Source organism: Python bivittatus, unplaced genomic scaffold (assembly GCF_059951505.1).
Source record: "Python bivittatus isolate LINGU-HERP-01145 unplaced genomic scaffold, Pbiv_v1 ctg000470_np1212, whole genome shotgun sequence".
Taxonomy (NCBI): domain Eukaryota; kingdom Metazoa; phylum Chordata; class Lepidosauria; order Squamata; family Pythonidae; genus Python; species Python bivittatus.
The window spans coordinates 2299712-2318368 of record NW_028277065.1 but is presented as its reverse complement, the minus strand read 5'-3'; the positions used below and the strand labels follow the sequence as shown (position 1 = coordinate 2318368).

The 18657-nt window shown below is 34.3% G+C and overlaps 2 protein-coding genes across 2 annotated transcripts; both read right to left on the bottom strand.

Moving 5' to 3' along the window:
* Positions 1–1700: 1700 nt before the first annotated feature.
* LOC103065220 (olfactory receptor 5BS1-like) lies at positions 1701–2633 on the bottom strand. Its single transcript, XM_007445346.3, has one exon. The coding sequence runs from the start codon at positions 2631–2633 to the stop codon at positions 1701–1703; it is 933 nt and encodes a 310-aa protein (XP_007445408.3).
* A 7327-nt stretch (positions 2634–9960) lies between these two features.
* LOC107326606 (olfactory receptor 5BS1-like) lies at positions 9961–12227 on the bottom strand. Its single transcript, XM_015890952.3, has 2 exons — positions 12185–12227; positions 9961–10946 (listed from the first exon to the last, which is right to left on the bottom strand). The coding sequence occupies exons 1-2, from the start codon at positions 12225–12227 to the stop codon at positions 9961–9963; spliced, it is 1029 nt and encodes a 342-aa protein (XP_015746438.2).
* Between the last annotated feature and the right edge of the window lie 6430 nt (positions 12228–18657).

Sequence of the window (18657 nt, the reverse complement as noted above, 5' to 3'; positions counted from 1 at the left end):
CTGCACTCAGTTTATTTTGCACTTTTTTCACTTCTATGTACATCTATCTATCTATCTATCTATCTATCTATCTATCTATCTATCTATCTATCTATCTATCTATCTATCTATGACATAACCATGAGTGGCTGATTGGACATTAATGTCTCCATTTTATGTCAACAAGGAGTCAAGAAGATCTTTTTAAAAGATGTGATTTGTATTCAATAGTGAATAGATATATAATATATATTATAATTATAATTATTTCCTTTGAGAAGCGTTCGGTAAAATTTCAAAATATTCCCATTGAGTTTGTATGATTCATTGGGGAAAAACTGGATCCCTTTCACACTTTTTATTTAGGCATATTTGGAATTCTGCTGTAATGATGCAGAAAGTATTATAGTAAATAAAGAGACACAAACAAATAAGGAGATGATGTGAAGAGGATCAAGTTGGTTAATATTTCTGCTCTTTAGCAATAAGTCAGATTAACTCTTGCTCACAGTGTAAATATACACCTGGATACGTTCCACCTTACCTCTGAATCAGAAGCAGTAGCTACATCTGCATGAGGATTTAAAAATGTGTTAAAAGCTAAAGGACACATGTGAATAACACTCAAAAAATGCTTCTTCCTCAAGCTGTTTTTAACTCTGGGGAAGATATATTTTATATTTTCCTATCAGGGCTAATAATTTTCATCATAAACATAAATTGTGAAAAGACCAACAGTAATCTGCCCGATATGCGCTACGTGTTCCCCCATTCTCCTGGGCTCCAGGAAGATGTGAAATCTTGGCTATGCCAGATGGCCTGAGGGCCTGATGGGGGCTCGCACCATTGGATTGGCTCATGGGGTAATCGATTCTACCCCCCCCCCGTCTTCTTGAATGTTTTAGTCTTTTTTTGTATTGTATATAGTCGTTTTATATAGTTTGATTTTTTAGCTAAATTAATGTAGTTATTTACATTTTTAACTGTTTTTGAGGTTTCATTTTAATTGTGAGCTGCCCAGAGTCACCCTCTGGGGGAGATGGGCAGCATATAAATTTAATAAATAAACAAATATTCTCAAAAGGCAGAAGATGGGACCGTCTCATTACCAATCAATAACCCTCCTAAGCATAATAAGCAAAATATATGTTAAAGATCCTGTATTTTGAGAGTGGAATAAGAAGGGATATCTGGCAGGTTTCTCACTGAAATGAATAAATCTCTCTCTGATTTTCTTTGTTCAAGATTTGAATTCCTGTGGGTGGTCTAAATCCTCAGTTCACTACCTTATTCTCAATATGGCTTGCTTGTAATCCAAGGAAAGTACCTTTTCATGCAGTTTAAGGATATCCCCTGTTTCCACTAGACTGAATGAACATATAGTCATTCTGGAGTCTGGCACTGCATGTACATCTATTTGTTTTTCTAATCTTGCTCCCCCTCTTAACCTCTGTGAATTACAAAGCATATACTTCTGAGTTAGTTTCAGATTCATAGGCCTTGTCTATCGGCAAATCTCTAGATATGATCCAAAAAAATATAATATAGGGACAGGAAGGGAGGGAGGGAGGGAGGGAGGGAGGGAGGGAGGGAGGGAGGGAAGCTTTTAAATACTTTTGAAAAGAAAGCTCAGTTGTTTGTAACCTAAACTTAAATGAATTGATTCAGAAATATTTGAACAGTTTCAGATAAAGGAACCAGGGCTTGAGAGAGACTGATATTCATTGGTTTATTTGTTTAATATTCAGCAGGTGTTTAATGGCCTCCTTTACTTCTTTAGTCTTCAGACTGTAGATAATTGGGTTTAACATGGGTGTAGAAATGCTATATTGCACAGAGAAAAGTTCATCCATAACCACTGAAGAGATTGAACTTGGTCTCAGATACCGAAAGTAGCCAGTCACATAGAATAAAGCCACCACAATGAGATGAGAACTGCAGGTGGAGAAGGTTTTCTTCCTAGCTTCTGCTGAATTCATCTTCAGGATTGTGATGAAAATGTTGACATAGGATACCAGAGTAAGTGAGAATGTAAACAACCCAACTATACCACCAGTAACATAGAACATAATTTTACTTGTTATGGTTTCTGTGCAGGACAAGGCAAGAAGAGATGGAAATTCACAGGAGAAGTGTCTGATAATATTTGGACCACAGAATGCTAGCTTCAGGATAGGCACTGTATTTGCAATAGCATAGAATAATCCAGTTGCCCATGCACTTCCCACTAACTGTTTACAAAATAATATGTTCATTGTTTCTACATAATGAAGTGGGTCACGTATGGCAATATATCGGTCATAAGCCATTGCTGTAAGAATAAAAACTTCTGCGCCTCCTGTCAGAAGGATGAAAAACATCTGAGTGATACAGTTGTTATATGAAATGGTTTGACCAATAAAGAAATTCAGAAGAACTTTAGGGACTGTGACTGAGGAATAGCAAATATCCAGAAAAGAAAGATGACTCAGGAAAAAGTACATGGGGTTTTGAAGATGACTGTAGTTCTTTATTACCACCATGATAATCATGTTCCCCATTAATGTTATGGCATAAATGAATGAAAACACAAGAAAAAGAAAGATCTGGACTGGAATGTTGCATGAAAAGCCAGAGAGAATGAAATAGGTCACTGTAGAATTCAGATTTTCCATTTCCATTTCAGCAAAATACCATCTACAATGTGTCGAAAACATATTATAAATGTGTTTAGGTGGGGGGAAAAAAGGAAGATGCAAGTAGCATATAAAAAAGAAGGGCTTTGAAAAGCCTTTCTTTTTTCAAAAGGAAAAGAAAAATATATCGTATTAAAAGATTAAAGATTAATAAGCATGTAACCTTCAGCCAAAGTTTGGCATTCTTAATCCTTATTGTATTCCATAAAAATTGTTAAGTTATCCCATTGATGATGTCTCAATCATTGGTAATGTTGATTAAAGCCAACCATTTATTTATTTACTTACTTACTTAAAATGTGCAAACATAGCATTACTTTGGATTCATGGTTCTTTTGGTAAGTCATTCAAAAAAGAGAACATGAACAGAAACACAGTTCAAAACTGTGATTTTTATTATGGAGGAAAATAGTGACTATTGCAAACTAAACACACAGATGCTGATGATAATTGGTGACATATTGAAGTTGAACCTTAATCATCTAAGAGCTGCTGTCATAGAAGTTAGTAGTCCTCAAGGTAAAACAGTGAGTGGGCTACCACCAAATTTTACCAATGAGGAAGATTGGCAGAACCAAATTTTTCAGTGTTACAAGGTAGAAAATTTATGGGGGAAGGTGGTGTTCTACAGGGTCCATTTGATTCAACTGTATCTAGCAAAATAATAATAATAATAATAATAATAATAATAATAATAATAATAATAATAATAATTATTATTATTATTATTATTATTATTATTATTATTTAAAAAATGCAGTGTCTTAGATGGAATACAGATCATAATGATACCTATTAAAATTAATGGCTACTTCTCCATTCATGACTTACAGCAGTTTATAGCCATCATTGAAGCAATGAAATGTATTTTCTGCTTTACATCCATTGATGTGATTGCAAAAATGATTGAATGACCATAGAAGATGCTGAAGTCATTAGAGGGAAAATAACCATTAAAAAAATAGGGTCATATTAAGTTGGGTCCCTAACAATGTATATTGAACACTTTCCTCATTCAAAAATTCAGCTACCTTGTCAATTGCACTGCCCCAGGTTTTACTCACCTCAGTCTTTTCAGCTGAATATTTTTCTTCAGTCTCTGCTTTGAAATAATTTGTTATTATGTTTGAAATAATAGGGAATGGACAAAGTGTTGTTCTGCAGAAGTTGTTGAAAATTTCCCATTAGTCCTAGCCCATTGGATTAATAATGAGGATTGATGAAAATTATACTTTACAACATAAGGATAAACATATATGGCTCATCCCTATGGAAGACCCATTAAAACCAATGAATACAAACTTCCCATTACTAACTTTACATGGACTACCCTCAGACAGGCTAAAAATACAAATCTTTGTGTCTGGAAATCCAAAACATTTCTACATACGCTGATTTGCCATCAGCATTTTGCTAAACGTTTCCATGATTTAATGATACCACGTTCAAAATTATATCTAGACTTTTGACCTATTACTCTTGTGGGTATAACAAGGATATTGTTACTCTTTAAAAATGTGCCATTAAAAATATCTCCAAATAACAGTAACACTAATAATAAGAATTCAGTGAACATGAATGGTTTGCTAGAACTTCTCATTTTTAGTTTATCTTTTCCATTACATATCTTTTTCCATACGTAAAATTGTGCAGCATTTGTGTGGTATGTGTTTTCAGTGTGTGTGAGGGCCAGCATGTATTGCTGAAACCTGTCCAATAACAAAAATCTTGCTACATCAATTTGACTATGTCAAATTTATTTTGATGTGACGTGTTAGTGCATAATTCATGTGCAAAAACAAACATGCCTTTATAAAATACTATATCACAAGAATAAGAAATCTTAGTCTATTGATATGAGCAAGTTAAATTTGGCATTTGCATATCTCACTTCTGCTTGGAAAGGTTTGAGTATATGAGACAAACCTTAGGTATTTGCAATGGGTCTAAATCTCCACATAGTGGTTGTAAAGAGTTAAGTTGGTGAGGTGGGAATCAGTTAATTCCCAGGCTAATTAACATTACATGTCTCTCAAGATCATCAAGTGAACTACCATCTGTTAATTTGAATGCTGGGAGGAAGCAACTTAGAACTTATATGCTATAGAAATGATACCTGAAGTTTCTGAATTCTTGTTTTGTCGTCTGAACCTGCTGGCATTGGAAAGGCCCCGAAGACTTGGCTCTTCCACTGAGTTTTGTGTCTCAGTGACAGCTGAATTAATGGTTAAGGATTTGGAGACTTTTCATTTACTGCTGGCTGTGAGTGGCAAGTCTAATATCTGAGTGTGACAAGTCTGACACTGACCTAGTGGACCAGTCTTTAGAAGGGCACCCTGATATTACATGTTATTAATCCAGAAAGTGTTTTGATGCAGGACCTATACATATATCACTCAGCTCCTAGCTTATCTTTATCCTAGAGAATGAACTTGAAAGGATAATTTTGATGAGCTTCTTGGAGGTGACAATTTCCCCCCTTAAAAGCTGGAAGTGTCATTTATTCCCCAGCTTTTCCCTCAGAATAATATAGCTGAAAGTAGTATTTCAAGGAATTTCTGGAAACAATATTGAGTCTATTTTGCATTTCATTTGAGTGAAATCCCTCAAAATCTCTCCAATTTTGAGCAAAAAGCATAATTGTGCAGAATAAAGACATAACACAAATTACATATAGACTAAAGCTTCTAGGCCACCCCTTTTTCCATATATATATATATATATATATATATATATATATATATATATGGAAACCATCTAGTAATATGTACATATACTAAAACCAAGCATGAAAAGAGTGTTTTGGTCAAAAAAAATATCTGTGTCTATTCCATTATGATAAATGCATGCATTTGATTACCTGAAGAATGGACACACATAATACATATTTTAAAAAAAGGGAAAAAATACCTGATATGCTTCAGAAAGCTTCACTTCTCACTTAAATTAGGCATAGAATGAAGAAGCTTTATTTATAGCAGTGGAACAAACTCTAAGAGCATCTGCTGAACCACAAAAACTTGGAGAAGAAATAAAAAGACTCATCCCAAAAGGCCAATTAAGACTGTGTGAGTGGGTCTCTTCGAGTATTTAGAAATAGTTTTATCTAACACCATGGTCCATTAGTATATATTTCTGAATTTGATTAATAAAAACAGGTTGAAGGATTTACCCAGAGGAAGAATGCATTGCCTTTCAATTCAGACATTGTGTTAGAACATTTGTTCCCTTCCATTTGAAGTTTTGGCAAAAGAGAGATGCAGCCAATGCAGATTTTATGTAGAACATATAGGCTGACTTAAGGGTTTTGGCTTGAAAGGGTCTGTTCTTTGAAGAATGCATAGTTTGAAGAAGTTGGAGTCCCCTATTTGTGGGGTCTGGCATGACTATGACCCTGAGGTCTAAACTGGTATAAAAAATTCTACTTTGAGGGATAGCTGTGCTTACTTATGGTGAGCTAAGACACTTCTGGCATTATAAGAATAATTTCATATATATAGTCAAAAGGGGAAAAAAGTAATCTTTTTACCACCCATGATTTCAAGAATCTGTTGGGTCAATATGTGAAGGACTGAGCGAAGAATAGGGCATGTAGATAGAATAGTAGTACTATTCAGGACCAAGAATGTTATTTTGCCTATATTCTATCTTTCATCCATGGTTCAAAGGTTTATAACTACAATTTTCTATATCTTTCTAAGCATATTTATGACATTTGTATCCAGTTCTGATAAAGGCAAATATGGGTATCCCGCTTTCCCTAGATTTTCTAGAAGGATGAATGCTACCATCAGAGTAGCATTCAAGTCTTTCTTTCTCCAATTAAAACTCTGGGAGAAGGAGGAGGAGGAGGGGGAGGAGGAGAGGAAGAGGAAGAGGAAGAGGAAGAGGAAGAGGAAGAGGAAGAGGAAGAGGAAGAGGAAGAGGAAGAGGAAGAGGAAGAGGAAGAGGAATTATTATTATTATGATTATGATTATTATGATTATTATTTGGAAATTGGTTAAAAAGAGCAACAAAGTATTTTTTAAAAAAAAATCTAAAGAATTATATAAGTTTGACTGAAAATGTTGGAGGCTCCTCTCCTTATACTGGAGGCTTCAGTGATTTCCCAGTCGCTCTACAATCAAATCTGTGGAGGGAAAGCATTTAGGCTTAAATAGGAAAAGAAACAAATCTTTTGTGTAGTTAAAGTCAAATGAGAACCCTTCTTTCCCAACCAAATATGATGACATAATATGTACATATTCTAAGTTAGTTTAATTTTACCCTGTCCAAATTCATCTGTACATGGAGATGATGGTTTCTTAAAAAATTCTTCCATTTTTTTAAAATGATCTTTTACTGTATAGTGATAAATATGCTTTTGGACAGTGGAGGTATCTGGTTTATTAAACTAAACCTTACAATCCATTAGCTCACTATATATTAAACTAAATTAATCTGACATCAATCTAATATATCTATCTATAGCCAAACAAGAACATTTTGAATATTTGAATATTTTCATAATCTATTGATTTATTTATCAGTTCAACCCCGATGCATAGATAAATAGGCTTACTACCACACAGTTTAATTCCTTACAAAAAATCAGGGAGTTGTAGCCCATTCATTTCTTCATGACTTCCTTTTTTTACTCAACACGTAATTCAGCTTTGAAATTCACTACCACAAGATGTGGTGCATGTGGCTTCTAAAAAAGGTTTGGACCAATTCATGGATGGCTATCTGCAGAGAGACCAGCAAGCTTTCTTCTGCAGTTCACTGGCCATTGTGAGATCAGACTGCTGGACTAGATAGGATGGGGGTCCAATCCAGCAGGGAACTGCTTCTGTTCTTACTGGCATTTAACAAATTAGGCTTAACATATATCTTACACTTTGGTTCTTTTCTCTGTTTTTAAGAGGCCTTCTTCTAAAGCAGTATGCCTACATCATTTCGTTTTATAACTTTTATAGCTTTTAAATTAATTGTGCATCTGACATGCTGCAAATGAAAATACTAGCTAGTTGTGTAGTGTTTTATTTGCTCACCTACTCAGAAAAAAAGAAAATGCCAAGTTATATGATTGGACAATCCCTATATGACTGTCAAAGACTTTGTGGAAGCACTTATAATATCCTCATAAAATCTGAAATTTATTCAAGTGCCCTGAAAACTGGGGACCAGTAGATAAGAAGAAAAAATCTGTTCCTTTGTCTGTCTCTTGCTGTCATTATTCCACATTTATTATGATTTTTTATCATTAAATTTCTGAGGCCAGGAAATATATTTGTACAAAGCTGAACAAAATAATGCTAATATAAATATTAATTTTTCAAGTATAATTTACTGTGTAAAATCATTTTTACTTGAAAGATTCCTGATGTATTTTGATTACATCTTCTTATATGGAATTGTTTGTGGCTGGGAAAGCAAAAACAAAGCAAAATCAAAATACTTAATACGCCCTGTATTAAAGTTATGATTTCATGATATGAAAAAGTATGATGTGATTTCATTAAAAGGGTCAATTCTGTCACAGTTTGATATTTGAAGCCAGGCAGAGCTGACTACACAGAGTGAGCAACTGCAGCAGATAAGCATTAGACAGATTAACTAGGTTTTATTCATTTGTTGAATCAGACAAATCAGTTAATAAAGTTGTAATCAGTAGTGCTACCAATACATTGTATCTTGTAGCTTTTCATTCTTGACAATGCAGTGATAACTGAAATGATGTATACAAAATGCATTTATGACAACATTTAAAATATAATGATATTAGGGGCACCTAAGACAGCAATAGAGTAAGAATATTTCATACCACTTCTTCTTTACATATCTTTAATAATGGAACTAAAAGAAAGAGATGTGTGAAAAGTCTGACTTGGATTTGACTATCGGAGAATGTACATATGATCCACTCTAGTTATACTAGATGGCCCAGAGTCGTTTTTTCGTGAGATGGGCGGTATCTAAATTTGAAATATAAATAAATAAATAAATAAATAAATAAATAAATAAATAAATAAATGGCACAGAAGAATACTCATACATCCTTTATAAAATTCTAACATCTTTTTAAAATCCTAAAAATAACAAAACTGAATGCTAAAATCTTTAAATGACTTTGTCAGTTGAAATATACTAAATCAGATGAGCAAGACTCCCACAATTTAGTTGTCAATGAACAAAGTAAGGAACCATCACCCAGCTCATAAAATTCCAGCAATGTAAGCTTTGAACTTTCGAACCTCTGCACCTTCCTTGCCCTTCCACCCTTGTCCCTTGTTAGGACTTTATCACCAGCTGAAGATCAATGTAAAGGAGAGAGGAGGTTGTCTGTGCTGCTTTCATATTTTTTTGTACAACCAAGTGCATGATAAAGATTTCTTAACGATCTCCCAATTTCTCAAAGATTCTAAGTCTGGATATCACTCCTAATCTCTAAGCATGCTTCACCCTCCAAGACAGATTCTTTCATGTTACAATTCTGGGAAGCAAAACAACACTCAATAAATAACAAAAAAAAAGAAAAGTTGTTCACTGGATCAGATTTAATCATCACATGACAAACAATATGCCTTTTGAATGTTAATAGCATATTCTTTAAAATGATCCACAAAACCAGTTAAACCTTCTGTGCGCAGGTTGATCTCTCTAAACCAAATTAGATGGGTTATGACTAGAAATTCTACCCGGACAACAGAAGAAACTGAAAACTGCTACATGATGAATATATATGTATAGTATTTTATTTAGGACTGAATCATTCAACTGAAATGTTCAGATCTGTCTCTTCCATCGTAGCTTTAATACCTATAAAATATACGGCTATGCAAAATCTCTTGCATTACTTCTAAGTTTTGATATGGAATGATGGATCTTAATATTCCAGTTAAAAGTGCATGTCATAGAATAGTGCAGAATATATTGGATTTCTCATTTCTTTTAAACATGCAGCTCCATTCTCACATAAATATATAAATACCTGTTTAGAAATAAATATTTTTGAAAAACATATTTAAAATATATGATATAAGATAAAATATATTTAGAGATATATGAGAGGGAATGCATTTGTTTAAAAAAAGATATTTAAATGGGTCTGTATGCTTTCATAACATTTTTTAAATTGCTTAATAAGATGGATCATATATAAAACTGTTCAGTTAGAACATGTCTACCTTGTTTCAGTTGGATTATTCTACATAAATTTAGCAGCACAGCATTGGAAGCATTAGGAGATAGGGAGACCATGCCTGAGCCCTCCTATATTAGTCATCTGTTTTTCCATTACCCAATGCTGGTTCTATTCAAATACTAAGAGCTCTGGATATTGTTCCAAGAGTAAGGAATGGGACTACATTTTCCAAACCTTTTCAGTAGAACAGATCTGATCTCCTTGTTTTTCAGGCTATATATGATCGGGTTTAACATTGGAGTTAAAATGCTATACTGAATAGAGATCACTTTGTCTAGATCCATGAGGGATTCTGAACTGGGCTTCACATACCGAGCAAAAGCTGTAATGTAAAATAGGCCCACCACAATGAGATGGGAGCTGCACGTAGAGAAAGCTTTCTGCCTGCCTTCTGCTGATTTGATTTTCAGGATGGTTAAAATGATGTAAATATAAGAGACAAGGGTGATAAGAGATGAGCTAACACCAAATACCAATACAGATATAGAAAGAGTGATGTAATTAGTGAAGGTACTTGCACAAGATAAAGCCAAGATTGAAGGAAGCTCACAAGCATAGTGTCTGAGGATATTGTTACTGCAAAAATGGAGATTTAGCAAAGGCAGTGTATTCATCATAGCATTAAAGAATCCCAGGAGCCAGGCGCCACCCACCATTTTACTGCATATCTCTTTTGTCAAGTACCTGCTGTAATGCAGGGGGTCACATATAGCCACATACCGGTCATAACCCATTGCTGAGAGGATTAACACTTCTGTACCAGCTGTTTGGAAAGTGAAGAAGATCTGTGCAATGCATCCTTCCCAGGAAATAGTTTTTTGCTTTGTTGCAAAGTTTGCCAGCATCTTGGGAACAGTGACTGAGGAATAGCAGATGTCAACAAAAGCTAAATGGTTGAGAAGGAAGAACATGGGGGTCTGAAGGTGGACATCAGACTTGATCACCAATATAACGGTTATGTTTCCCAGGATGGTGACTAAAAAGATTATCATAAATGAAAGAAGAAGAAAATCCTCTACATGTGGATCATTGGAGAGTCCCACCAGGATAAACTCTGTTATTACAGTCTGATTTTCTAGCCCAGATGATTTAAGAACCACAGGATCTGTCAGAGAAAATGGATAAAACTTCAATTAAAGTTGAAATCTACATGAGAATGTATTATGTTGAGTTTCCTACTTTTCATTTCTTTCATCAAAGGGCAAATTTATGTGTTGCTTTTTCATTTTCATGATGCGTTTAGCTGTTTTCATGACATTTTAATTCAAATATTCTAAAAGGTACTTGTTCTTAATGTCATTTTGCATATCCATCTGTGCATTTATGAAGAGAGGCATCCTCCAATTTACTGCTTAGAAATGAACGTTTATTGCATATGAATAGAAAAATAATGTTTGAATTAAACCCCTCTTTATTAGATGCAAATACGTTAGGTCAAGAAAAAACTGGTCTTAAGGCAAAGATTGATAGAGGTTACTGAAAATTCCTATTTGTCCAGGGTGCAGACATTTCAGGACATTCTAACCTGAAATGTTAACTTGATGCACTACCAGTTCTTTTTAATTTGGCAGAACTGGCTCTCTTCTCTTCTCTTCTCTTCTCTTCTCTTCTCTTCTCTTCTCTTCTCTTCTCTTCTCTTCTCTTCTCTTCTCTTCTCTTCTCTTCTCTTCCTTCCTTTCCCTGTTTGGTCCTGTGTTTTTTTGATGTCCCACCCTAGTAATAACTAATGGTTATTACCCTAGTAATAACTAGGGTGGGAGATCAAAAAAACTAGGACTGATGAATCATTATCATTATCATTTTAGCCAAGTCTGGCTAAATAAAGGTACCTGTTGTGAAAAAAAAATGGAAAAAGCAAACCTTAGATGATGTTTAAAGATTTTGCAAAATATCTTAAATGGATGTGATATATTCATCATCTTTGTTCCAAAAGGGGGAATTCTTTTTCCCTTCAGTAAGCACTCCATGTTCAGCCCTCTATTTTTACTCTGAACACTTGCTTATACAGAGTGTACCAACATGTAACTCAAAGAACAAAAAATACTGAATGTTAAGAATCAGCAGAATTAGCCTTGCTGATCCTCTAAACAAAGTTCTGTGCAATAATGATCTATATGTAACAGCCAAAATAACCCAACTGAAGTGTTGCAATTCAAATTAGGTTTGATTGAAAGAGTATTTTGAGAAACCCTTTCCATCTGTCTCTCAGACATTTTATTAGTTAATTCCATTGAATGTTGCACTAAAGTGTGAAAAAAGAACCAAGCTGTATTAGACAACTGCTTTGTTCATCAAAATGCTTCCTTTCCTCTAACCCCCAGTCCACATGAAACATGCTTTTACCTTGTAGGAAGTAATTCTGTTGCAGCAGAGAAACATTTGGCATCTTTGCCACCCTTGTCTAAATGTGTGGGAGCCTTTCTTGGAGCAAGATAATATAAAAGGCATGAGTTCATACCATTATTCCTTCTGGAATTCAAGGCAGTGGAAACCAATTGGGAATCCATTATCCTCAGATTAAAATAGATAGATATGTCAAAGATATTTTGCTTTGCTTTTCCTTTCCTTTTTTTTCATTTAAAATAATATTTTAAAATTGATTTGTTGTTGTTATTGTTTTTAACTCCACATACAAAAATGTATGGTTTATGAAAGGAATACATATTCCTGTATTAAACCAAATTATACTCACCAAACTCAGTCTCTCTCTTTCTCTCTCTCTCTCTCTCTCACACACACACACACACACACACAGCGAAGAATGAAAACCGTAGGGAAACTAAGAATACTTTTGAACAACCCTAAGTCCAACCTGAGGGTCAGCTTGATGTAATGGGTAAGTCACCAGACTAGAAACCAGGAGATTGTGAGTTCTAATCCCACCTTAGGCACAAAGACAGCTGGGTGACTTTGGGCCAGTCATTCTCTCTCAGCTCTAGGAAGAAGAAGGCAATGGCACACCACTTCTGAAATCTTGCCAAGAAAACTGCAGGGATGACTCCAGGCAGTCACCAAGAGTCAACATTGACTTGAAGGCACACACATTCACAACACTCACTCACACACACAGAGTCCAACCTACTTGGAAAGGCCACCCTTGAATTCTGTTTTTAATATTTTCACTATATGGGTGCTACTTTCTTGCCAATGATGTTATGGGATCTTATGACTTGACAAGAGTATTGGGGGTTGTACAAATAAGCTTGTCCCAATTAAGGGTGTACCTTCAAGGGAGGAACCCAACCCAGAGTGAAGCATTGGATTAAAACAAGCAATAGCCCTCACTCCAGTTTACATTATTTCTACCTGCACAAGATTATTCTCATCCTTTGTGTATGTGTTGGGGGCCAAGTTTCTATTTCTGCACTTTCTGCACATGTTTTTGAGGAATCATGGCTTGGTTTCAGGTCCAATAGATACATAATGATGTACAGTGGTACCTCGGTTCACAAACTTAATTCGTTCCACGATTCTGGTCGTGAGCCAAATTGATTGCGAACTGAATCAAATTCCCCATAAGGTTCAATGTAAATAAGGTTAATCCATTCTGACCCCTACGAACGTGTTCGCCAACCGATTTTGGTCACCAGCCGAATAATCAAATTTTCCCATAAGGTTCAATGTAAATAAGGTTAATCCGTTCTGAACCATATGTTGTTGTTTTTTTAAACCATCTTTATTCTTCAAAAAAGTCAAGATTGTCGACTAGTTGTCAAAACAGGTATTGTCTAAAATAAAAATAACAGTCTAGGTAAAACATTCATCTCAATCATAGCGATTCTACCCAACAATGACAATTGTAATTTGTCCCATCTAACATATCTTTTTAAACTTCGTTCCATGTCTTAACATAGTTATTTTGAAATGCAATTCATATTTCTCATAGATATACCCAAATATTTTATCTTTTTCTCAATCTTAAAACCTATTTTATTCATCAATTCTGTTTGAACTTGTATCTTCATGTTTTTGTTAGCATCTTTGTCTTCTGTTTATTAAACCTGAAACCTGCTAAGGCCCCAAATTCTTTTAATTTACTCATTAAAAATTCAATTTCCTTTAAGGGGTTTGCCAAAACTAAAACCAAGTCATCTGCAAGAGCTCTTAATTTATATGGCTCTTTTTTAACCTTTATGCCTACTTGTCTTGTCTTATATCTCATCTTGTCTTATACCTCAATTCTAAAATAAACAAAAGAGGAGACAGTGGGCAACCTATCTAGTTCCTTGTTATATCTCACATGGTTTGGTTCAATCTCCATTAACAATTAGTTGTGCTGCCTGTGAATTACAAATTGATTTCACTCATTTTATAAAATTCGCTCCAAAATTCATATCTTTCAAAATCTTAAACAAGAAAGTCCAGTTCAAATTGTCAAAACCCTTCTCTCCATCTAAAAAGATCAATGCAGCATGTTTTTCATTATGTTGTTCCAAATATTCCAACATACCCAGTACAGTTCTAGTATTGTCTTTCAACTGTCTTTTAGGTAAAAACCCAGACTGATTCTCATGAATAAATTCTCACAAAATTATTTTCAATCTTTCAGCTAAAATCATTGTAAATAACTTATAGTCATCATTCAACAATGATACTGATCTCCACTTCCTTGCTAAAGTCACATTTTGTCCTTCTTAAGGTATTAACGTTATATTAGCTTCTTTGCAAGACTTTCGTATTTTTCCACCCTATAAAATAGAATTCATTATATTTTGTAAAGGTTGTAAAAGTTCATACTCAAAACATTTATAACATAAACTTGTATGGCACATTATCTATTAATACAGTGTCTCTCTCTTGTAGTTTCAATATCATTCTCTTTTCTTTTTCTTTTCACAGTTTTAAGCCAACCATTTCCCTGGTTTATTTGTGAATTCAAAATTCCTTTGCTTTGCATTGTTCAACTTTATTTCCATTTCTCTTATTGTTGACCTAGATAACAGTTGCTGTAAAATCTTAATTTCTGGGGAGATATTTGTAATCCTTGGAGAGTTCCTTAATTCTTTTTCTTTTCTTTTAATCTTATCCAAAATATTTTGTATTTTCTCTTGCCTCTTCTTCTTAAGTTCAGAGTTATATTGTAACAAGTAATCCCTAATAAAGGGTTTGCTTACATCCCAAACCATTCTCATATCAATAGTTTTTAAAAAATTATTTTAAAAATACTTTAATTTCTTATTACAGACCTTAATAATTTCATCTTTCTGTAACAACACTTCATTTAATCTCAATTTGACAGAGTTAGACTTTCTTTTATAAGCCAGACTCATAGGATTATGGTCTGAGAAAGTCTTTGGTAAAATCTCTACCTTAGAAAATTTAGTAGCCAAGTCTCTTGAAATCCAAATTATATCTATCTTTGAAAAAAGATCTGTGTCTTTCTAAAAAATAGCTGTAGTCTCTTCTTCTATCTCCACATATCAACTAGCCCTAAATTGTCCATGAAAGCAAAGACTTGTTTTGCTAATTTCCTCTGAGTTATTTTAATATTTTTCTCAGAAGTCCTGTCCAGTTGGGGGGAGACCCCTTCATTCCAATCCCCCATCAAACACCAACTTTCATAAGAATAGGCCATTCATCTCTCCATTAATTGTTTATAAGAAAGTCACTTTATCTTCATTTGGGGCATAAACTAATAAAACCATGGCTTTAATCCCATATAATATAACTTCTACTCCAGCAAATCTACCATGTTCATCAATTAATATAAGTTCTGGGTTTAGTTGAGGATTAATATACAAAACAACTCCATTTCTCTTCTTAATATCTGCTGAGATCAATTGTTTACCCAAAGTTTCATAGGTCAAATATTTTATATCTTTTTTTTCCTAATATGAGTCTCTTGTAGGCAAATAAGATCTTTCTTTAACTTTTTAAGATAATGATTTTGCCCTCTTCTGAGGAGCATTTGCTCCATTTACATTCCATGTTAAGCATTTGTAATCATACTTATGCCAAAAATTTAGAAAAGCCTATAACTGTAGAGCCTAAATCAGTATCACCTTTCAGTTCCTATTGCATTTGTTTTGATTGTTGTGTAGGTTCCTCCAGAACCTCCATTTCTATCTCCTTTAATTCCCCTTTATATTTTTTCTAAAAATATCTCTTGCCTTCTGAACATAATTCTGTCTAAATCTTTGCTATTTAATTTTTTTAAAAAAATACACACCTTCCAATTTATGCCATCAAAATGAGATCTTTTTCTGTTTTAAATTTCTGTTTTAAATATTCTTTTCCTTATGTAAAATTCTAATAGGAACCTCTTTCAAAACAACTGTGTCTCTATTATTCATTTCCCGTCTTGTATTAAAATGCCGCTGCAGGAATTAATCCCTTGTCTTTTTTCTAACAAAGTGCACCAAAATATCTCTCAGGAGATTCTTCATCCTGGTAAGTCTGGAATTTATTCTATAAATCCTGTCAATTTCTGCCTCCACATCTTCCTCTTCTAGATCAAACAAACAAACCAACAAATAAATTGCCAAAACATTAATACTCCAGTCTCTAGTATTTTCATCTGGAATTTCTGGAACAGCTCTAAATCTCAAACAGAATTCTTTCTCACAATTCCAGTAAAGCCAGGTTATCCAATTTTGTTTCCAACTCTCTGTCTTGAATGTCTGACATACTCTCTAAAATTTTCAGTTTTCATCATTAATTTAGTTTACCTCTCCAAATATTTGTTTTATAGAATTTTCTACCTTTTTAACATCTCTCATCTCCTGTCTTCATTTTACAAATCTTTCATCCATTCGTTAAAAAAAACAAAAACAAAAACAAAACATCCAGTTTCTTTCCCATTTGCTCAAAAATTTTCTGAATTATATCTTGTATAATCACCCCCCCCCAGGTTGTTCTAGCTAACCACTTTTGCCTTTTCGTGCCATTTTTCTAGTAGTCATTTTTAATCCGAAAGCAAAAAAGACTCAAGCCAGGAGGATAAAAAGACAAGCCTTACCCTTTTTTTTCTTATTATCTTCTTATTTCAAACATTTTCACTTTAGTAGCTCTCAATGACTTCCATCACAACAAACATCACATCTCCATGGCAACTAAACATCACAGTCTTTCTGTGCCTTATCTTTTGTTATGCAGATTCTACCAATCACATAGATTCTTTAAGGATGGCTAGCAACATTCCCACTCCAGGCTAATCTCTTTAGCTGGAATCATCATCATCATCATTATCATCATCAACCATAGTAATAGTAGTAATAGCAGCAAGGTACTTTCATCAAAATCTCTGTTCATCTGTAATTAATTATTTCCAAGGTGATTAAGAAGTGGATAAAAGGAAGGCTCTAATGTCAGTATGATTCTACCATAGTTAGGAATTCCAGGTCTCCTGGTAGCTCAACTCCTGAGCTGGCTGCAAAAACCTTTCAGTTTCTGCAGTTTACTCAGAAGAAAACACTGTCTGGATCAATCTTCCTTTGATCCAGGAAGATTGTGCTGGCTAGAATTAATCTCCCAGCCAGTGATGGTTCTCCATGCTTTGAAGAGCATCAGTCATTTTTCCCACCAGAAGTCCCTTATCCTTTTAATTGTAATACTTAATAAAATTGCTATTAAAAAAAATCAATGTAAAGGAGAGATATCTTACATGATATTTTTATATTTCTGAACAACCAGTCCATGATAAAGATTATTTATGTCTGAATTTCTCAGTTTGGATATCACCTCTAATCTCTCTCTCCCCCCCCCTTTCTCTCTCTCTCTCCCCCCCTTTTCTCTCTCCCTTTCTCTTTGAGCCTTTGAGTCAGTGTTGACTCCTGGCTACTGCCTGGACAAGTCCCTGCAGTTTTCTTGGCAAGGTTTTCAGAAGTGGTTTGCCATTGCCTCCCTCCTAGGGCTGAGAGAGAAGGACAGCCCCAAAGTCACCCAGCTGCCTCTAATCTCTAAGCATGATTTATCTTCTCAAGCAGATTTGATATTCAGATTGTCCCTGAGGAAAACAAACCAATGGGACCTCTAAATAAAATGTACTTGTTCCAAACTTTGATATGAATTATCAGATTTCAGCTTCACAGGTAGATGTACAGATCATAGTAAAGAACATATTGGATACTCCATTTATTTTAATGTTGCAGCTCAATCCTTATATAAAGAAATACACCTACTTATATTTAGAAAAGTACTTTTGGAAAATAAATTTTTATTGCATGCTTTAAAATAAAATATATTCAGGGAGGTGTACTTTGAGAAATAAATTTAAAAAGAAGATATTTAAATGTCAGTGCATACTTTCATGCCATTAAAAAAGAAAGTATTGTGTGTGTGTGTGTGAACATGCAGAGAGAGAGAGAGAGAGAGGAAGATGACCTTGTTTTGAATTTATTATAGTATAATTAAATGATATCAACTGAGCAATATGAAAGGGCCATATATCCTCACTGATTGATAGATGATGTGCCATCAAGTCATTGCCAACTCCTATTAACCACATATATAGATTTTCTACATGATGATGTGTCCCAAATCCAGATTTTCAGGTCTTCCAATGGGACACCCAGCACCACTGTAACTGAGTCCATCCACCTTGCTCCTGGTTGTCTTCTTTTCTTTCTTTCCACATTTCCCACCATTATAACCTTCTCTAAAGAACTTGGTCTTTGCATAATGTGTTCAAAGTGGGATAGCTTGAGCCTGATATATCCTCATATTGGAAATAAAAATTCTACTCCTAACATGAGGAGCTTTGGGGAAGATAGTGAGACCATCCATCATTCTTGCTGTATTATTAAACCGTTTGGTAGTTAACTCCCACGTTTCTAGCTATATTAATATAAAATAGATAAGTACCTGTGAATATTATT

Excerpts from the sequence above, each read along its gene's own strand:
- LOC103065220 (XM_007445346.3), bottom strand. The coding sequence starts at position 2,633 with ATGGAAAATCTGAATTCTACAGTGACCTATTTCATTCTCTCTGGCTTT.
- LOC107326606 (XM_015890952.3), bottom strand. The coding sequence starts at position 12,227 with ATGCCAAATGTTTCTCTGCTGCAACAGAATTACTTCCTACAAG. Across the intron at positions 10,947-12,184 it reads ACAGAATTACTTCCTACAAG|ATCCTGTGGTTCTTAAATCA; the intron begins GTAAAAGCATGT and ends TTTCTCTGACAG.